Raw genomic sequence first — 22,595 nt, 5'->3', positions numbered from 1 at the left:
TCCAGCTAACGCAGCCAGGCCCGAAAGTGCCGCTCCCTTCTTCCACTTATAATTCCAGAGCTTGCCTGGAGGGCGTGGTGATGGCCGCCGGTTCAGTGCTACGGCGTGTCTCCTCTAAGTGGCTAGTCGTATGTTCGGTGCTCGGCGGTAGCGGGGCAGCGGCTATCGCTTCCACAGACGATCCAGCCACGACTCTGAAGATCTGTACGTCTGTCCCTCTTCGCCTGCTCCGCAGTGCATTCACCGCGTCCATCATCGCCTTAGGTGGGAATTGTCCTCTTCTCCTGTCACCACATTTCATGCTTCTTCCTCCAATGTATCCTTATTGCTCTCTTGCCCTCAGATTATGAGTACTCGCTGTGGGGACTGCCAGACGGAAGTAAGGAGTGGGCGGAAGCCAAACACGAAGCCCATGTTCGATCTGCTCGTCGACTTCGGGATTTGTGCTTCCAGAATGGTGGAATCTATATCAAGCTCGGACAGCATATCGGCCAATTGGTGAGGCTCTTTGTCTTCTACGTAGGTGACAATTCAATTTGCTCCCGGTTTATCCGATTCCCATGTCTGGTTCTGGTTAACTCGTTTCTGGGTCCTTTTTTTTTTTGGCGTTTGTTCTTCTCATCGCTCGACTTTTCCACTAAAATATGGGCTACTAGCAATCATCAAAGATGAAGATGCTCGTTTTTCGTGGTTTTAGTTTATCTTCTGATGCCGCTTGTCCATGATTGCGTAGTTACAGTAATCAATCCATATGGATCATCGTTGTGGAGCTTGGAATACGCTTGTGTAAAGATTGGATGACCCAATTATTTTACGAGGGTGCAATCGTAGTTCTTCTGTTTTGTTAATGAATGGTATTAAATACCATTTAAAATTAGATCGGGGTTTAATTTTGTTTATACTAAGCAATACCGAAGCTGGTTTTAAGTCATTGCTAAAAATGACCAACTTCTAGTAGATCCTGCCAACTAAAACCTTATTGTATCAACATGTACAAAATAGTGCTTTTAAGTCATTATAATATGGCTAATACAATTTTCTCTTGTTGTTCTTGCCAAAACTGCATGAGCAATCTTATTAATTCCCTAACCTGCCCTACATTGTGGCAAACTACTCTTAACTGCAAGGATTTATTTTGCTTTGTAGGAATACTTGGTTCCTAAAGAATATGTGCAAATTATGAAGGCTTCCATGCTAAACAGGTGTCCTGTATCCAAATATAATCAAGTGTGCCAAGTATTTGTGAAGGAACTTGGTAGAACCCCCAATGAGGTATGTGTAATCTTTTTTATTTATGCCTTTTTCTCCCTCGCCCTCTCTCTCTCTCTCTCTCTCTCTCTCTCTCTCTCTCTCTTATGTTCATGTGTGGGTGGATAGGTAGGTCCATTGTCACATATGTGTTCATGCATGTACAATTGTATCAACATGTAATGCAGTTAGATTACCATCTCAACAACCTCCTGAAATTGTTCGTCACAAAATACAACTCCAGATGTCCCCATATGAAATCAACAAATTCTCCACTTTTCTTGCAATTCCAAAATAAGTCCTTTGACAATTTCCTACAAAATCTGGCATCCAAGTGCAACAATATAGCAACTGTTTGGATAGGGTCTGATGTGCTTCGGGTCCTTCCTCTTTCGATATGCATAATGGCTTAAAGAGTGATCATTTATGCTTTATTGGTGGCAACATTTGTTTATCATCTAGCTTTGTCCTTGTTAAAGTTATCTGTAGTGTCTCTTGTCTTTCTCTACCCATTACTCATTTCTAGTTTCAGAGGGGTATACTCATTTGGCTTTTTAGTCAAAACGACAAATGTTCATTTTAATATCTTATGTTATGTCAACAAGAGTATGACTTTCATGTGGTCTCTTGATGTTGTGAAACTACCCTAGTAGATGCTACTGGAACAAAGTCTATTGAAAAACTTGCTGATGCTTGTCAGCTTCGGATCGGCTAACTCCCACAGCAACCACTCGCTGCAGCACTCACACACACAGCCATAGGAAGCCCAGCTTCTCTTCACGTCAAAGATTATTCTTCATTAGGGTTTGATTATCCCTTAAGAGGGCTTAAGTACATGACGTGCTGGGTGGGGTTGCACACTCTAACTAGACCTGACCCTGTACAAAGGAAATTACTAACTTAAAAGCATTCAGAAATAATAACGACAAAAATTAAAGAGTTGCTGAATAAAATAACTTGCACCTAACAATTGCCCCCCCCTTCGAAAACACCTTGTCCTCAAGGTGTAAAATCTGGAAAGCGAGTAGTAACTTCTTCCGCCTTCTCCCATGTTGCTATGCCTTCCTCGGTATTGTTCCATTAGATTAACCATTCAAGAGATTTGGTCCCATCTTGGTTGATAGTGCGAGTGGCAAGTCGGCGGAAGGGAACAGCCCTGGTCTGGTCTTCAGTAATGGGCTCTAAAATTATGTCTTCTTCAGCTGGTGGTTTGGAACACGACTTAAGCTTGGAGACGTGAAAGATGGGATGTGTTTTACTTCCAGCCGGTAGTAGCAACTCGTAAGCGAGAGGGCCAACGCGCCTGATGATGCGAAACGGGCCAACGTAGGGGGGGCGAGCTTATTGTACCCTCGTGGCCGACGATGCGCTGCTGCTTGGGCCGGACGACGCAAATACACCCACTTGTCTACGTTATACTGCTGTTCTCGGTGTCTCCGGTTGTATTGGATTACTATCCGGTTGCGCGCCGCAGCGAGATGTGCCTTGAGATCTCCCAACATGGCGTCCCTGCAGCGGAGTTGAGTGTCCACTGACTCGTCTCTTGCCGTGTTTGGCTGATAACGACGTATAGTGGGAGGAGGACGCCCATACACCGCCTCAAATGGTGTGACATCGGTAAAGGAGTGCCAACTTGTGTTGTATGAGCATTCAGCCCACGACAAATATTCTGCCCAAAGCCGTGGTCGTTGTCCTACAAAACGGTGTAAGTAAGTTTCTAAGCACCTGTTTACGACCTCAGCTTGGCCATCGGTCTGCGGATGGTACACTGTACTCACTGCAACTTCGTGCCCTGTAACTGAAAATATTCCTTCTAGAAGGAACTAATGAATATGGGATCTCTATCACTGGTTATCGTCCCTGCAGCGGAGTTGAGTGTCCACTGACTCTTCTCTCGCCATGTTTGGTTGATAACTACGTATAGTATGAGGAGGACGCCCATACACCGCCTCCGATGGTGTGACACCGGTAGAGGAGTGCCAACTTGTGTTGTATGAAAGTTCAGCCCACGACAAATATTCTGCCCAAAGCTGTGGTCGTTGTCTTGCAAAACAGTGATAGTAAGTTTTTAAGCACCTGTTTACGACCTCGGTTTGGCCATCGGTCTGCGGATGGTACGTTGTGCTCACTGCAACTTCATGCCCTGTAACTGAAAATATTCCTTCTAGAAGGCACTAATGAATATGGGATCTCTATCACTGGTTATCGTCCATGCAGGGGAGTTGATTGTCCACTGACTCTTCTCTCGCCGTGTTTGGTTGATAACGACGTATAGTGGGAGGACGCCCATACACTGCCTCAAATGGTGTGACACCGGTAGAGGAGTGCCAACTTGTGTTGTATGTGAATTCAGCCCACGACAAATATTCTACCCAAAGCCGTGGTCGTTGTCCTGCAAAACAGCGTAAGTAAGTTTCTAAGCACATGTTTACGACCTCGGTTTGGCCATTGGTCTGCGGATGGTACGCTGTGCTCAACTACAACTTCGTGCCCTGTAATTGAAAATATTCATTCCAGAAGGCACTAATGAATATGGGATCTCTATCACCGGTTATCGACTTGGGCATTCCATGCAGCTTTCCCAATATTATCTTGGAAAGCACGGGCTACCGTCTTCGCTGAATATGGGTGCAACAATGGCACAAAATGTGCATATTTTGAAAGGCGGTCCACCACAACCAAAATAACAGACTTTCCCCGAGATGAGGGTAGGCCTTCTATGAAATCCAATGATATGTCTTCCCATATAAGCTCTGGCGTGGGAAGGGGTTGAAGCAGCCCTGCTGGCTTCATGGTCTCGTATTTGTTCCGTCGGCAGATGTCGCACCTCCTTACAAAATCGGTGATGACTCTTTTCATTCCTGGCCAATAAAATGTAGGTCGCAGTCGACGGTAAGGGCCTTCCACTCCTTCATGACCAGCCATCTGCTCATTGTGGTAATGATGTATAAGGGTTTGTGACAGGGTGGACTTGAGTGGAATCAAGATGCGTCAGCGGCGATATAGGTATGGTGATTTCCATTCATACCCATACGCCTTAAGGGGATTCCACTCCAACTCATCCCTGATTTTCTTTACCGAGGTGGCGCTTTCGTGTGCCTGTCGAATCTCGTCCCACAAGTGAGCCTGGACTTGTGAGATTGAAAATAAGCTACTAACCTGATGGTCGTGGGATTGGGACAGGCCGTCCGTTGCTGCATTTTCTTTCCCCTTGCGATAGCAGATTTTGAAGTCAAAGCTCATCAATTTCAGCATCCACTTTTGCAATGATGAAGATAGGGTGGGTTGCTGCAGCAATGTTTGAGGCTGCAATGATCGGTCAAGACAATAAATTGTTGCCCCAGAAGATAGTGCTTCCATTTGAGGATGGCAAGGACTATGGCGATCGTTTCTCGTTCATAGGCTCATTTACTAGCAAATGTCGGGCCCATTGCTCGGCTGAAATAAGCAATTGGGTGTTGCTCTTGGCTCAGTACAACTCCCACTTCCAAATCGGATGCATCTGACTCCACGGTCAATGGAAGCTGAAAATTATGCATTTGTAAAACCGGGGCTGTAGTCACTACCTCCTTGAGCCGCTAAAAGGCTTGTTCGGCTTGAATACTCCACGTAAAACAACATTTCTTAGTTAGGGCAGTGAGAGGGGCTGCGACCAGACCGTAATTCCTGACAAATTTATGGTAGTATCCAGTGAGCCCGAGGAACGCACGCAACTCCCGTACGTTTTTAGGTGTACTCCACCCTTTCACCGCTTGGACTTTTTCTTGTTCCATGCTCACCTTCCCGTGACTTATCACATGCCCTAAATAAGAGAACTTGGGAGTACCAAAAACACATTTAGAGAGTTTGGCATGTAGCTTGTGTCGCTGCAAAGCCACTAAAACAATCCGTAAATGGTGGAGGTGTTCTTGTTCTCCTTTGCTGTAAATCAAAATGTCGTCAAAGAACACCAATACGAACCGTCGTAAGAAGGGGCGAAAGCCGCGAAACACGTCGTTCATCAGCGACTGAAAAGTGGAAGGTGCATTTGTTAGTCCGAAAGGCATGACGACGAATTTGTAGTGTCTATCATGCGTGTGGAAGGCTGTCTTAGGAATGTCATCTTTCACCATACGGATCTGATGATTCCCTGAGCGGAGGTCCAGTTTGGAGAAGACGCGTGCGTCATAAAGCTCATCTAACAAGTCTTCCACAATGGGGATTGGGTACCTGTCTTTGATACGCCAGCTTCCATCTTTCCTTCTGACCAGCAAGGCGGGTGAAGCAAAGGGGCTGCGACTTGGCTGAATTACCTTTGTTGCTAGCATTTCCTGCACAAGTTCTTCGAGGGTTTCTCACTGGACTCGGCTGTAGCAGTATGGTCTAGATTTAACAGGTTCGGTCCCGGTTGCAACTCAATACGATGTTCATATCCTCTCTCTGGCGGCAGCGTCTTAGGCATGCTAAAAACTACCTCAAACTCCTGCAGTATTTCCTGCAACGTTCTCTTCAACTCATCGGAGCCGAATCAAATTTCTTATTCTTCCGTATGCGTCTGCACTTGAGTGGTCAACAGAAGAAAAGAGCGGACGACCCTTTCATCATGCAGGCAGCCGGTGCTTCTGAACAAGATCGCCTGGGGCTCGCTTCCAATGTAAACCTTTCGTTCGCGGGTCCCTTAAATTGCATTTTCATGCCCACAAAATTCCAAACCACTTCTCCCAATTCGCGCAACCACTGGATGCCTAATACCAGGTCGGCTCCCGCCATGGCTAAAATATATAACTGTACAGGAAAGTGAAAGCCTTGGATCTCTAGCTTTTCCATCTGACACTTACCCCTGCATCGTAGGGTGCTCCCTTCTCCTACCACCACGTCAAAGGCGGGTTGAACCTCCATATGACAGCCCAGGGCCCAGGCAGATTTCTCACAAATGAAATTGTGAGTCGAGCCCGTATCGATCAGCACGCTGACGGGGCCGGCCTCGCAACTTTCCTTCCACACGCATGAGATGCGGAACCTCATCTCCAGCCAACGCATGTAGCGAAATTTCGGGGACCGTCTGGTTTTCCATGGTCAAGGGTGGAGTTTCATCGGCCTCTAGTGGTTCGTCGCTCTCCTCGACTAGGTACATGTGTATGCGTTTAAAGTTATGCCCCGAAACGTACTGCTCATCGCAGTGAAAACATTGGTTCAACCGTCTATTCTCATTGATTTGCTCGGGCGTCTAATGTCTCACAACTTGGCGCGATGCATTTCCCTTCTGATTTCTTCCTAGGGCAGGTGGAAAAACGTCAGATTTGGGCTTCTCGTGTGGGCTGGTCCTCGCATCTAGCCACGTTTTATGAAAGGTCTCGCACGGGCTGGTTTTCACTTTCTGCCACGTTCTGCTAAAAGTGCCCTGAGTGAATGTGTGTAGCCGTTCGTTTTTCTCTTCCACTGTGCAGGCTAATTCGAAGCAGTCCCTTAATGTTCGTGGCTTCATCGTTTGAACTTCAATGCGTATTTCATCCTTCAAACCTGTTAGGAATGCACCAATGAGGGCTGGAAGGGGCCATCCACGCACCATATTCATCAATGCCTCAAAAATGTTCCCGGTACTCCAACATCGTACCCGATTGTTTAATGCTTGACAACTCTACATTGTAGTCGAGATACGCCGACGGGCCAAAGCGCGCCGTGAGCTCTGCCCAGTCCGGTCTCCCTTGCTGCGACACCAATGAACGGAACCAACGCACCGCTGCTCCTTCGAAGTAAACCGTCGCGTGACGCGCTCTTTCATCACCCACGATTCCTTGGCAATCGAAATATTGTTCGGCATGGAACACCCAACTGATCAGGTCATCTCCAGAGAATCGAGGAAAATCCATCTTTCCCGGGCGCCAGGTTGCGCCACCGTTCCTTGGCGAACCTTGTTCCCTACGCTCGTCCAATTGGGTCTGATCTGAATCAAGCGATTGCTGCCGGGAACCTTGTCGTAGGCTTTCACGCAAGAGTGCCGACATCGCCCGCTGCTCCACCAACATGGCCTCCAATCTTGCGTCCACTGTGTTCAGGCGTTGATCCATCCCATGCATCCGCCCTTCCAGGCCGCCGATCACTGCTTCCACTTGATTTAGGTGTTGTTCCACCGCTGCAATGGCGTCACACGCGGTGACTCTCTCCGTCATGATTGCTGAAGCTCTGATACCTTGTTAGCCTCAGATCGGCTAACTCCCATAGCAGCCACTCGCTGCAGCACTCACACACACAGCCGTAGGAAGCCCAGCTTCTCTTCACGTCAAAGATTATTCTTCATTAGGGTTTGATTATCCCTTAAGAGGGCTTAAGTACATGACGTGCTGGGTTGGGTTGCACACTCTAACTAGACCCGACCCAGTACAAAGGAAATTACTAACTTAAAAGCATTCAGAAATAATAATGACAGAAATTAAAGAGTTGCTGAATAAAATAACTTGCTCCTCACAATGCTTACATTAAACATCATACTTAACATTTTTACATGTACAAGCTTTTGATCAATTTTTGCTAATCCTTTTTCTTCAAAGAGGGAGGATTTTATAGCATACATGGAATGATAGATTTGAGTTTTAAAGTTGGTGGTGCCTTTTGTTTAAAAGCCCTAGAGCTTTGCAGAGAATGAGGTATTGCTAAGAAATCTTTCAAGTGTAGTCATGAATGTTGGTGACATTTACAAATTATCGTGATAAGAACATCAAAATCAAGTGAAATTAAAAGCTAGAAAATATCACATTTTTGAAAATATAGTAACATTTTCAGGAGACTTGCAAAATCTTTTTTTTTTTACTACATTTTATTTTTGGGTTTCTTTCTACATTTTAATCAGTAATTTTTGTATATTTTTTAAATTTTCATGAGCATCTAAAGAAAACCAAAATGTTCCAATTAGTACTCAAGAAAAGCCTCACGAACAAAAACTCGAAAAATAATTTTTATGACTATGGTTTCAAACTTTCAACTCAAGAATAGAAAGTCGATGCTCTTACGTCATCACATTTGACCTCATATACGATATATTGTCTAAAGTATGTCTAGAATACCATAAAATTTTTTGTTTAACATCGATTAGAGATCTCTCATAAGTCTAAGCATTTTGCATTTAAATGTTTCCAGTTTTAAATTGGTAGAACTAAATGACATGAGTGCAGGTAGGATATGTATGGAGTGTAGATATTGTATTGCCCCACTTTCAGAGTTTAGTCTCGTACTGAAGTTTGCAAGGAATCTTCAATGGCTTATAAAAAGGGTTGTTCAGTAATTGATTGTGCTGGTTCATAGCCTTTTTTGGGCCGCAACAGAAGCTACTAGTGGGTGGGTTGGGATCTACCAACTGGATCGTTACAGATAAGCTCTATACTATAGGTTCGGACTCAGAAATTTTGGAAAATATGGATATGGGGGTATGCTGGTATGGCTATATATATGTACAGCAAAACTTATATTTAACATACAAAACAACTATTCAGTAGGAGTTAAGAAAATATACATTATTTTTGTAATGTCAACTAGTAATTTGCATATTTCTGAAACTTGAACTTATTTTCTTAATTTAGACAAAATCAGTAGTTATTAAAGTAAATTTAGAAAAGAAAAACGTCCTTCCGCTCTCTTTCTCTCTCACTCTGTCTCTCTCTCTAGCAGTTTTCAAGAGAGCACCGAACAAGGAGTTTTTTATTTTTGGAAAGATGGCAGCATGTGTTTTAAAAAAGATCACTTTAAAATTAATCATTTTGAATCAGGTCTGACCTAGACCCAGTCCAAAATACCCATGTCAAAAAATGTCGTGCCGACATGGTTATGTCCGGAAAGTCCATGCTCCTGTTACTTAGGGTAGAACTTATTTGTTGAGCATTACTATATTCTGCAGGTCTTTGTGGAATTTGACCCAGTTCCATTAGCAAGTGCTTCTCTAGCACAAGTCCATGCTGCTCGAACTCATGATGGGAAAAAAGTTGCAGTCAAGGTACTTCTATTTTTAATTTCGTCCAGTTTTACGGCACGCATATATGCTCTACTATCTGCTGGGGTCTTTGATTTTTTGAGTTCCATCCATGTATACATTTTGAGTTTTCAGGTTCAACATACTCATTTGACAGACACTGCGGCCATAGATACTGCAATGGTGGATTTGATTGTCAATTTCTTGAATTGGTGTTTTCCTGCATTTGATTATAGGTAAGATTGCTGCAGATAATGCTGATTTGTTTTCAGAATAGCATATCAAGTCTCTTTGACACCCAATTCTTTTGATTGTTCATGAGTTTGTAAGAGTTCATGAATATTAAAAAATATAAATTTTAGGTGGTTGGTTGAAGAAATTCGCGAGAGCCTTCCAAAGGTGAGTTTGTTGCCGTTTTTCCTCGCGTTATTTTTATTTTCCATTTATCTCTCCATTTGTCTAAATATAAATGGTGGCAGCACAAATTCTTCCTCAAAAGTAAGTGTCTTTTTTTTCTTAATTTTTCTCCCCTTTCATGTTTATATCAGATGATTTGCAGTTTCTGCCCATATCATGTTGGTATCCCACTTTAGTTGGCATGGCGAAACACAATTTGTCGATATAAGTTAATCTGAAACCATTGTCACATAAAACGCGTAATATTCGAAAAAAACATGCAATATTCAAAGAAAAGTATTATTCGAAAAAACACGTATAATATCCAAGAAATAAGTCAGCCGTATAAAACGACAATTAGACGCGTCTTTTTTCAAAAAAACGCCATAAAATAAAAAATGTGAAAAAAACGTATATTATGTGTTTTTTTGCATTTTTTTTATTTTTTTATAATTTTCAGGATTTATTAAATGTTTTAAATTTAAAAAAAATTGCTGAGATATTCCCTAGATATACAACTTTGCCGTATTATACCCAAGAAATTCCTTGCCGTATAATACCCGTATACGATATATGTGACAATGTTTGAAACACAATAAAAGGGTCTCAACCTCCTTTTATGTATTGTCAAGTTGTGGTTGGTTAAACAAGAACTTAACAAATAGACTAGTGTGAGAAGCTATCATCAGTGTTGTATCTAATGTGTGCTGTTTCATTGATTTTGATCTTGTTCTTGAAGGGCAAAGTCATGTTTTGATGCATCCAAATGTTTCAAGTCCTTCCTTTAGAAGGAATCATCTAATCTAATGGTGTTGCTGTTTCATTGATTTTGATCTTGTTCTTGAAGGGCAAAGTCGTGTTTTGATATATCCAAATGTTTCAAGTCTTTCCTTTAGAAGGAATCTGGACTTTCTTTCTTTCCACAGTGATGGTGCATTGCAAGTATGTTTGAATGACTTCTTAAGGTGCTCATGTGATGGTCATGAAATGTTCTCTTTCTTAGATTTCAATGAAGCATGGGTTAGCTGAACTCAGCTCAGGTAAACCTCAGCGAGGAAAGACTTGTTTCAGTCAATCTGCATATCAAGCGAGTAATAGTTTCAGTGCACAGCCAAACTGTTGTATGATGAAAATTGAAATAAATTATCATTGGAATTCCAGTGACTAAAATCACGAGATTCTAAAGATTCAATCTAGGAGAAAAGCACAAAAAGTTTGCCACTATCTTTGTTGGGAATTTGGGACCCAGTAAAATCCCATTGATGAGTCTGTAAGTACTCTGTCTGCAATTATCATATGCACTGCTCTTTTCTCAGCTGACCACCCATTTCCAGCCTTTGAGTGAAGGAGTGTTGCTTGTTGGAGGAAGATTTTATCTTCATCTTCTTGTAGAGACAAAAAAGGGACATGCCAATGGATATGAAATCTTAATTCTTAATAATTGGGATGACAGGGGGAGAATGGATAGAAACAAGATGTGAGTTTGAAAGGATAAAAATTTCGGAGAAAGGTCCACCCCCACTTGGATCAAACTGTTGCATAAAATTTCAAAGAATCAGGTCACAAAACGGAGCTGCCAAAATTATGTGTATCCTGCTTTATCATGGGACGTACATATCTTTGTACTTTTTATTGGTGCTATTGAATTAAGAGTTACATGTGGGTCATCTAGCTAGCTTTTCTGAATCCCTAGTGCTTTGCTTTTTTTCCTTTCTTCTTTGGTTTTTGTGAAATTATATGTCCAGTTACATATTCAAGCATGTTTGACAGTTGATTGTTTTTCTAATCGATAAGGCTACCTTTTGTGTGAACCTTACAAATGTTAATTTCTGAAACTTAAGGCTGCAGAGTTGAGGCATTTTTTCTCCCCTTTTTCCAAATCAGGAGTTGGACTTCTTATATGAGGCCAAGAACAGTGAGAAGTGCTTGGAAAACTTTAAGAAGCTCTCTCCTCATCTTGTAAACTACATATATGCTCCAAAGGTGTACTGGAATTTGAGTACCAGTAGGCTGCTGACAATGGAATTTATGGATGCTGCAGAAGTGACTGATGTCTCTGCTATTCGACGACTTGGCATTGATCCAAATGATGTTGCTAAACTAGTCAGTATGATAATTGCATTCTTAGTTGTTTTCCTGGTTGCCTGAGGTTTATATCTAAAGTTTTACAGGTAAGCCAAGTCTTTGCAGAAATGATTTTTAAGCATGGGTTTGTCCATTGTGATCCACATGCTGCTAACATGATGGTGCGTCCATCTGGAAGAAGTTTTCTGGGTAAGGCGTTTTTCTTGCTCTGCTGAACCCCAAGCATGTTGTTTCATGATTTTTTAGCAATCTTTGGATCTTTACTAAGAAGTAAGAACATCATATGTCTACTTATTTATTCATTTATCAGATAGCATCTTTGCATTTACAATGTCTCATCACATCTACTAAATGAACATCAAGATTTTTTACATCTGAAAGGTGCCAATTTTTTTTTTTTTTTTTTCTCTGGACAACTGTGTCCTATTGAAGGGTTCCAGAGTTAACTCTTCAGTTGGATCTATACTTCAAGAAGTAGTGTCTCGGTTGCTGGAAGACTTGCTGAGCCCTAATTTTTTGTCATTATATTTTTGGGAAAAATATAATTGTTTCTCAAGTAATTTTCATCTTTCACTTTCATTAAATAAATGATCTTCATTCTAATAGTCATCCATGTACAAGACAGGATAGCAATGACCACTGACAACCACATTTATGGGTGGCCCACATACATCAAAATGCAAAATTTGGAAGAATGAACTTCTCGACTCACCATGAGGGAATGCAGTTTTACCATGCTTGAGCTTTGCGATAAACTACAACTCATTTAGTTCAACATTATTCCATTTAGAACTACTCTGTAGCATTCTGACTTACAGGAAAATAAAAGCATATGGAATGTATGGTATCACAGTCTTTACTCTTTAATTCACCAATTAGTGTAAATTACCATTTAAACAGGTAAGAGTGAGGATGATTGCAAAGTGGGTGAATGTTAATCTCCTTTGGATGGTTCTTTCGTTTCTCCTTTTAATATGGCCTGCATTGAAAATCTACATGGTCGAATCATAGTGTGGTATATCTGAATGATATAAAGGCTGTTGATTTTTAGACTAAGTTCCTACTGTACACACTAATAGAAGATAGATATATCATAGTTTTAACTGTACATGTACCCTTATCTGTAGTAGTAGAGCTGTCGGCCAGTCTTGCAGGTGTGTTAGGTCAAGGGAATGAACTGAAAGAAGCACCTATGATCCGATCCTATAACTGTTGCTTGCTGAAATATATAATTCATCCAATAAGCAGTTTAAAGTTGATTTAGCTTGGAGCTCATATCTGCTGCTATCCAACAGTAAATTTGGAAAAAGAAAAAATGACTTTGACAGCTGTAGGAAGCAATCGGTAGATGGTAGCTTTTTAGCTGATACATAAACAACAGCTAGTGTTTCCTTTCTTCAAGTATGTCATGAATAGAAAGATTACTGAGCTCAGAATATGTCCCTTAAGGACATGAAAGTATAAATGAGCTTCACCAGCAGCTGATATTCTGCACCCAAAGTGATTTCAGCTCGTTCAGCATTCAACCACTACTCCAAACAACAGAAATTTGAGACCTCAAAACAATTCAACAGATTTAAGATAACCAAGTCGCTCAATTTTCTGAGGAAAGGGGTGAATATCCAAAAACAAGGAGAAAAATGAGGAAAGACACAAATTTAATCCAATCTTCATAAAACTTTGTTTCTTATTAAACTAAAGATGGTGCACAGCAAATTCTAGTTCAAGATGATATTCCTGAGTGTCCAGAGAAAGAGACACGAACAGAATGAACTGTTCATTTACATCAGCTTATATTTGCCAAATCTTTTTTCTTATCCTTCTCATATGGCTTTAGTGCTGTGTTCAAACTTTCATATTACATACACAAAGGAAAAGGAGCTCTTTAAGTGTTTACATCCTCAGCCCTAAATGTTAACAATAGATGCAAACTTAAAATAGTTATCAATTGTTTTATGCCTTATGCATAAATCTGTTAAATGTTTAAAAGAGAAGTTCCATTTCATTATAAACCCTCATCAAAGTCTTAATATACCATTTCATGCTACAATGGTTTAACTTTAAATTGATAGAGTTGTTTTTTGGTTAAAGGCTAGGTGCAAATGTTCATTTGTTTGTCTCCCGTGATTGTCTGCATATAGGTAGAAGAAGGCCCCAGCTGATTCTGCTGGATCATGGATTGTACAAGACACTTGATTTTTCTACAAGGACAAGCTATGCTGCACTTTGGAAGGTGTTTTAATAATCTTTTGATTGTCTGTGTATGGTCTAATTGCATTACATTATTCTCTGTTATTTCTTATACTTCTGTCAATTTTGTAGGCTCTTATATTTGCTGATGTAAATGGAATAAAAGAAAACAGTGTTAAACTTGGTGCTGGAGAGGATTTGTATACCCTTTTTGCAGGAATCTTGACGATGCGACCGTGGAATAGAGTCATTGATCCAGCAGTGGATCATTTGTTTTTGCAGGGGAATGCTAGTGACCGTGAAGAACTCCAGGTTAGTAATTATTGATTGTAGCATGTGATCATAAATATTGACTAGATTTTGACGTTATACCTTTGAAACTGTAAGAAAAATGGGTAAATAGCTGGAGATTCTTCCATCTGAGCTACATATTTGAAAGTTCGTGAAATAATTCAAGGATCTTCTCAAGGTTCACAACAATACTCAATACAATAAGCTTCACAAGATTAAATGCATTAAGCATGCAGGAAACACATGCCAAACACACACAGACTGAATATGAAAGAGGACCTTTATTAGAAAAAAGCCATGTGAAGAAATGGGGCCGAAGTCCCCAAGAAATATATGGAGGATAAGGTGGATCTAGTTGCTGGGCTAGCTCCTAGGTCTAGAAGTCTAGGTGTTGGGGCTGTCAGATTACAGCAGAACTTGTCAACAGATGGGAAGAAGGAGAAAACACAAAGATGCGGGCTCAATCTCATCACAATTTCCAAAATGGGTCATGACTCATGATCTATCTGTTATGAATGTATATTTTCTGTTCTTATTTGCATTCTTTTTCCTTTTCCTTTTCTTTTTGTGTTTTCCATTATTTTTGTTTTTTCCTTTTTTCTCTTCTAAGAGATGTTAGAGCCCCAATGGCTAGATTTGCCTATTCGGGCCTCCAAAAGCCCTCTTACCTGCCTCCTTAAAACGCCATTCTGGTCCATTTGTATCATGCTCCTCTGAAGCATTAGTCTTGAGGTTTAATGACACTTTTTGTGCCTTAGAGCACAAATTATTTTCTAGTTGTCTTTGTGTGTGCTCTCTTGTGAGAGTTTTTGGTGTGAAAAGGTATGCATTTATATTTATATCTACTTTCCTTACATGGTATTGAAGTAAGAAGAACTTGGCAGCCAAGTAAGTTCTCCGGCGACTCTTTTATTCGGCGACTTCATTCCTTTCGTCTCTCCTCTTCCTCTTCTTGTGGAGGACCTGATTGTAAGATTTTGATATCTAATGCCAAACCACCGAATGAAGTTAGATGCAAAAGGAGAAGAAGAGGAACGGGCTGGCCCGGCCTGATAAAACCGGCTCGGGAACGGCCCGACGGGCGGCCCATTGGGCCGGACCTGGGCCCGACCCGGCCCGGCCCAGTTATAATAAAATAATATTTTTTTAAATATATTGTTAGTAATAAATATATATTATTAAAATTAAAATTTATAAAATATATATTTTTTAATCCTTAATGGGCCAGATCGGCCCAGGCCCGGCCCGGGCCAGGTTTTTCTCGGCCCAGGGCCCAACCCTACTAATGTCTGCCTTTTGATATCATTATATATTGATTTGGTATACTTTGTTGTAAAACGCGTATCGTAAGCCGTATCGGTCGGGCTTTAAGATACGCCGTATCGTAACTGTATTGTAAATTTTTTTAAAAAATTATTAATAAATCAGAAAAAATTTAAAAAAAATCGGGAAATTCATAAAAAATCAGAAAAAATTAAAAATAATAAATTGTTCATAGAAAACATGTTTGAGATAATGATGGACTTATTATTGCTATAAACTTACGCGTTCATCATTCATAAACATCAAAATTCATAACAATATCATTCAACAAAGCACAAGGCCATAAGCCATAAAGTGATAAAGTCATAAAACATTCAATCAAGTGTTCAACAACCATAGATCCATAACTCTTAAGTTTTTGATACATATAAAATGAAAGCACTCTTGACTTGACTTTCATTCATGATTCATCATTCATAATCTTCATCATCTTCATCATCATCTTCTTCTTCATCTTCATCGTCAAGAATTGGAAGATCTTCACCAACATATTCAGCACCAGCACGCACCAGCAGTAGCAGACTCTCCTTCATCAACAAAGCCTTTTGTTGCTTCAGCTTCAAGGTTGAAGCATTCAAGATCTTCATCATCAAATATTGTAGTTGGTTCTTCCTCAATCCATGGCTCTAGATTGTCAAAATTTTCCAAGCTGATAGGATCGAACTGAGATGTGTGCTTCCTTGCTAATGATTTTTCTAATTCTCTACATTAAATAAGAGAAAACTTGTTAGTATATAATTTCATATAAATATATTGTACAAAAAATGTAAACATTAATTAAGCTATATGCCTATATTACCTTTGTTTCAACCTCATATTATATCGAACAAAGACAAGGTCATTCAACCTTTTATGTTCGAGCCTATTCATTTTTTTGCTATGGATATGTTGGAACACACTCCAGTTCCTTTCACATCCACTAGCACTGCATGTCTGGCTGAAGACTTTGACTGCAAAACGTGCTAGGTTTGGACAATCAAACCCATACCTATTCCACTACAAATCTAAACAAAAATATAACAAATCAATGTGAAAGTTCTAAAAGAATCAAATGTTACAAATGCAAAGTAAATTAAAAATTTCTATGTATTTACCCGGACGCATCGTTGTCCTGGCTCGAACGGCGGCAGGTAGTCCCATGTTTCGAAAACAACTATCATATAGATTCAACTCATTGTGCACAGCATCTTGTTCTGTAGAAACACATTAATACAATCTAACATACCATGCATGACTTCTCTGTCCTTCTTAAATGTAGGAGAAAATCTAATTGCAGGATTTAGATAATAAGCTGCTTCATGAAGAGGTTGATGAAGCTGTCCAGTCCACCTTTTATCTATAATCTTCCATATGGGCATATATAATTTTTTCTTTTCTTTTAAGTTGTCTCGAATTGCCTCTTTTGCTTTGTCCATAGCCTCATATAAGTACCCTATGGAAGGTCTATCCTCGCTGTCAGCCAACCTGAGAACCTTAACTAATGGAACACAAACCTTCAATAGCTTCACCCATGATTCCCAAAATACGTTGTTGAATATAATATCCACAACTGAAGAAGCATTTCTTTTATGAGCATGTGGATATGTAGCCCATTCTTCACTAGCAAACATCTGCCTCAAAGGAGTTCTTTGTTTCACCACACTCTGCACAGTCAATACATTTGTGGCAAATCTAGTTTGTGCAGGCCGTATTAATTCAACTCATTTTGTAAATTTTCTCATCAAACTCAATACATATGCATGATTATAGATAAATTTTGTTACCTCTTGACATTGGTCAATGGTTGATTTCATATCATGCATTAAGATCTTGAAGCATTATATTAACACAATGAGTGGCACATGGACTCCAATAAAATGTTCTATACTTTTGAAATAACAAATCTCTTGCAGCTCTATAATTTGCAGCATTATCTGTAATAAACTGTACAATGTTTGCAGGTCCAACTTCTTGTACGACATTATCAAAAACATTGAACAAAATCTCAGCAGTCTTAGGAACATCAGACTAGTCAAGAGATTTCAAGAACATTGTACCTTTAGGGCAATAAACAAGAAAATTTACAAGTGTTCTTGACCTTGTATCAGTCCATCCATCTGACATAATGGAGCAACCTGTTTCCTTCCAACATAATTTCAACTCATCGCAATGCTCAGACACTTCTTTGACCGTATCCTGAAGAATTTTGCCCCTCAACTGATGATATAATGGCATTTTGAATCTGGGGCCTATAGAAGCAATTGCATCTGCCATGGCTTGGAATTGAAAAGATTAACTGCATTAAATGGAATACATGCATCATAAAACCATTTCCTTACCTGCTTTTGTGCATGATATAACATATCTTTAGATGTCATAGCAGCACGAATCTGCGGCTGAGCACTTGGGCTGGTATATGAAGGGAAAAAACTCTTAATAGAGCCAACACTAGACCTACCAGTAGGAACTCTACCACTAGGTGGTCGCATACCACGCCTGGCCCTAATATCTGTTGTGCCTCTTCTCTTCCTTCCCGTTATGCCAGATCGACCTCCTTCATACATAATCCCTTTTCCTCTAAAATCTCTACCTCTTGAGGTCTCCAAATTTGTTCGTAGACTGCTATCGTCTTCATCATCACATTCATAAGCTTTTTCCTCTTCTTCTTCATCTTCCAAAGGCACATTATAGCCTACATCTGCATCTTCAATTTCTTTTTGTATTCTCTTTTGACGAAAAGTATGAAGCATATCTAAACATTGTTGACGCACAAATTGAGGCAAAGGTTTGTTTGGTCCTCCCAACACCTTGAGACACATCTTTGGAGGTCTCTGCCAAATGGTGTTTCATTCTAATAATCCCTCCTGAAAATGTATTCCCACAGAAGCCACATTTAAGTTTCAAGCGGTTATTCTCCTTCATCCTTTCGCACCATTGCCATGTAGGATCCATATCTTCAAAAAAAAAAAAACGAAATCATATGGTAAACTTAATGAAAAACACTCAAAGTCTTCCAATCTACGATTATACGGTAAAAAATTAAGAATACATGGTAAGAACATGAGATTTCATACCTTACGAAGAAGAAATGTCTGAAATGAAGAAAACCCCTTTCCTTCCCACAAAAATCAAGCACCCACGCACAAATCGACCCTTTAATCTTCGATTTGACGATGAAAATCAAGTTTTTCACGGTGAAAATGAACGATCGCCCTCCCTCACGGCACTATCCAAGCGTTAGAAATGAAGAACGGAAGAAAAATTTCAAAAAGAAGCCGAATAAGTAGGTCTCGGACCCCCTTTTGCGTTTTTAGCCCGTATCGCACGATACGTGCGATACAGGGCCGATACACCCTCTTTTTACGATACGAGGGGTGTATCGTACCGTTTTTTTCAAACGAGACGATACGTATCGTACGATACGGGGTCGTATCGTACGATACATACAACACTGCAACAAAGTGCACAAAACAATGTTAAAAATTACAAGTATGCCACCGCCTATTATGATTGGGCGTGTGGAGAAGATAAGTCGGGTCTGGTTGACCCGATCCAAATCATACAATCTTAACACTGATCAAGCCTATATGGAAAGTGTGATCAGATCCTCAAGTGGATCATGTGGAGCAAAATTGATCTGTGATCGTGGGTATGAAACCTGGTCGTGGATGCTGTTTGGAGTAGTTTTGGGTGGAACAACCTATGTCGTGCATTGTGGAGGAGTATAACAGTCATCAGGTACCCAATTGATAGTTGTATGTGGACTAATTGAACTTGGGAGTAGTAGTAGTCATCGGTTGTCTTCTCTGTTTCTACTGTTCAGAATTGGTCAGGTCACGGGATTTATGGATTCATCTTTGTTACCCAGTTTGTGATATTCTTATGATTTTCGTAGTAGAGATACATTTCACTGTTATGATTGACTGTTGCATCTTATACACACATATATTGTACATTAGATGATTTCTTTTTTTTTTTTTTGGAAAATTTATTATGGCTGATGGTAGTAAATCCGAAGGTTCTAATGGATACAAGATGCCTGGAAACTCCTTCTCTTATGGAACCACGATCAAACTTAATGGTTTAAATTATGAAATTTGGTCTAGGATGTTCATGATATCTGTGGTTGGTCGTAGGAAGAACTATGCTCTTGAAGAAAATAAGTTCTTGATCTTTTGCAGGAAACAGGTTTATTGGGAGCCAAACCTACCACACTTCCTATGAATCCTCGAGTTCATATTCATGATGATGAATTAGAGACTGTCGACTCTAGATCATACAGATCTCTGATAGGGAAACTCTTATATTTGACTGTCACTCAGTCTGACATTAGCTTTGCTTTGAATAAGCTAAGTCAATTCATGGAAAAACCCCGAGAGGTTCATTAGGAGGCTGCATTGATGGTGGTGAGATACTCAAAATAAGCCCCGGGGAAATGGTTATGGTTCAAAAAGGGAGAATGTATTGACATAGAAGCATATAGTGATGCTGATTATGCAGGATTTGTGGATGATAGAATGTCTACTACAGGTTTTTGTATCTTTGTTGGAGGTAATTATATTTCTTGGAGGAGCAAGAAGTAGAATGTGGTTGTCTGATTAGTGTTGAGTCTGAATATAGGCTTATGACTCAAACTGCAGTTGAAATGTCATGGGTCAGATCAGTGCTTTTAGATTTGGGCTTGTCAATGAATCTCCCAATGAAGATGTATTGTGATAATAGGGCAGTCACCTATATTGCAAACAATCCCGTTTTCCATGAAAGGATGCAACACATTGAAGTGGATTGTTATTATGTTTGGGACTTAGTACAAGGAGTTATTAGTACTATTCATGTCTCATATAAAGATCAGGCAGCTGATATTTTTACCAAGGGTTTTCCTATAGGACTTCTTGAGAGGATGTAACAAACTGAGCATGGTTGATATCTATGCTTCAGCCAGCTTGAAGGAAAGTGTTAAATATCTTTAACTGTTGGTTAGAGACTTTCTGTAATATTAGGAAGTTGAAGTGTGTCTTTTTAAAATTATCTTATCTCGTTTGGACTGATAGTGTAATTACTGTTACCACCAGTACTAATCTCTTTTAAATCTGAGATTAGGGTAAAGTTAATTGAGTTTTTTCATTCCCTCTCTCTCTTTCATCATAACAATATATATATATATATATATATATATATATATATATATTATATATGATTGAAAAATCAATATCCTTAAGTGCATCAAAGTTTGTAGACTCAAGAAAATGTCTTATGCTGAATACATGTATGCCACCAAGTTGGATAAAGAGAATGTGGATTGCGAGATCTGAACTAAACTGCACATACAGAGTCAGAGTGACATCACACACACACATCATTCACAAAGTTTATGTATGCTAATTGTTAGATTTTTTTTTTCTTGAATCAGTTCACATGATATGTATTGTTCATATTTCCGACAATTTTTAGTCTAACAAAGAAAAAGCTCTGTTGACTAGGTTTCTCTGTCCTTTCGTTCCTGCATTTTTTGGCTTGTGTGGTATAAATCAGGGCTTCTTGCAATGCACTTTTGATATTCGAGTATCATTATGTCTCTAATCTTGGTATCCATGACAACAATCTAGTTGTTTATGCAGATGTATGCGTCACAGTATTTTGTTCAGATATCAGAGCTCTTAAGGAGACTCCCACGTGTAATTCTATTAATGCTCAAGACTAATGACTGCCTGCGATCTGTCAACCATTCTCTGGTATGCATGGCTTTTATTGTTTCTAAACTTGAATTGTGGTGCTATATATGTTATAATTTCAACATTCACACTTCTTGACTGGAAAGGTTGCACGTTTTTTCAGGAATATTTACTGCCGATGAAAGTCCAGTATGTTTGGGACCTTAAAATGTTGACCGTGCCAATGCACCGTCACGTTTAGATTTTTTGGATATTTTAATTTTTTGAAAATGTTTAGGTATTTATCATTTTTCTTGTGATTAAGTGTTAACTTATAGCCTGTAGAATAATGAGAAAAAGGCAAGACAGAGCATAGTAACAAATCCTGAAAATTAGGTAATAGGTAATTAGTAAAATAAATTAAAGACTAGCAACTTTATTTTTCTTTTTAAGATCGGGAATATATTCTGGCAATGAAATTGGAACTAGCCTTCTGGTGATCATGACCTTGAATGCAAGTAGAACAGAATAAATTGTTCAATAAATGTACGTGAAATTCATTCACCCCATTGAGCAGGAATTCAAGATGTTAATGAACCACTCGTGAAAAGGGAGGATCAGATAGCTGCTTTTTCACAAAAAGTCCGCAACAGGGGAATGAAGTTTCTAAGTTCACGGTGGGAAGATGGAAACAGATTCATCTTGGAAACATTCATCCCTTCCAATATTTTTCTAGAACAAAGCTTTATTTCTTGTGAAAACAGCACATCAAAGTATCATATGTGGTATTTATAACACAATGTTTCTTGTCTAGCATAAGAGCAAAATAAGGGTGATAATCAAGTGAACATTCTATAGTGAAAGGTAGTAAAAGACCAAATAAAGTTCGAACAATCTTATCGAACAGTCTATATGGTTAGTGAGACAGCTTGGAAAATTGAAAAATACAGGTTGTAGATGTGACTTGCAAAACGCGTAATGATTCAGGTCCTTGGCTTGTGCAGTAGATAATTTTCATTTTACATGTAGAGAATGCTTTACCTTGGGCAATCATTTGTGACCTCTGCAGGACATTGTGGTTGCAGGGGTCGTCTCTTGATACGTTTTTGATTATTGGAAGAGTATCATCATCAGTCGTTATTGAGACAAAGATGCTACTAAACAAGTCCTTTTTGTCAAGAGTAGGCATCGTACTAGAGGAGATCCTGTTGGAAGTTCGATTACTCACTCTGCATATTGCTTCATGGCTACTTCAGCTAAGGAAATCATTGTCAACCAACTGATGGGACTCCTTTTAATTACATGGTTACAATAATAGTTATTAAAGGGACTCGCAAGCTTGGAATGGAATACCCATCAATTTTATGCTGTTTCTCTGTTCCAAGTAAAATTTTTTGCATGTGCCTTCAATTGGTGTACCCCAGAATTGATTAAACAGGTTCCTATTTGTATCCATTTTTTCCATATCAACAATAATAACAAAACTGTCTGCA

The 22,595-nt window shown here is 39.6% G+C and overlaps 1 protein-coding gene across 7 annotated transcripts; it reads left to right on the top strand.

Moving 5' to 3' along the window:
- The first annotated feature begins 6 nt into the window (after nt 1–6).
- Nucleotides 7–22,595, top strand: LOC116257224 (putative ABC1 protein At2g40090). Of its 7 annotated transcripts, none has more exons than XM_031633847.2 (12): nt 7–264; nt 344–498; nt 1,147–1,272; nt 9,116–9,211; nt 9,323–9,423; nt 9,550–9,586; nt 11,468–11,686; nt 11,755–11,857; nt 13,810–13,901; nt 13,991–14,170; nt 21,070–21,183; nt 22,188–22,595. In XM_031633847.2, exons 1-12 carry the CDS (start codon nt 81–83, stop codon nt 22,383–22,385), a joined length of 1,605 nt encoding a protein of 534 aa, XP_031489707.1. In that variant the 5' UTR covers nt 7–80; the 3' UTR covers nt 22,386–22,595. The 7 variants fall into 7 exon arrangements, with proteins under 7 accessions (XP_031489707.1, XP_031489703.1, XP_049934032.1 ...); XM_031633843.2 differs by having other exon boundaries at nt 21,058–21,183; XM_050078075.1 differs by having other exon boundaries at nt 22,172–22,340.

This window comes from Nymphaea colorata, chromosome 1 (assembly GCF_008831285.2).
Source record: "Nymphaea colorata isolate Beijing-Zhang1983 chromosome 1, ASM883128v2, whole genome shotgun sequence".
In the NCBI taxonomy this organism is placed as follows: domain Eukaryota; kingdom Viridiplantae; phylum Streptophyta; class Magnoliopsida; order Nymphaeales; family Nymphaeaceae; genus Nymphaea; species Nymphaea colorata.
The sequence above is the reverse complement of the archived record's forward strand: the minus strand, read 5'-3'. Positions and strand labels throughout refer to the sequence as shown.

What these genes read in the sequence shown, in the direction of transcription:
- LOC116257224 (XM_031633843.2), top strand. Translation starts at nt 81, where the DNA reads ATGGCCGCCGGTTCAGTGCTACGGCGTGTCTCCTCTAAGTGGCTAGTC. An exon ending in CAAATGATGTTGCTAAACTA is followed by an intron (nt 11,687 to 11,754) that starts GTCAGTATGATA and finishes AAAGTTTTACAG; the next exon opens with GTAAGCCAAGTCTTTGCAGA. An exon ending in GTGACCGTGAAGAACTCCAG is followed by an intron (nt 14,171 to 21,057) that starts GTTAGTAATTAT and finishes ACAACAATCTAG; the next exon opens with TTGTTTATGCAGATGTATGC.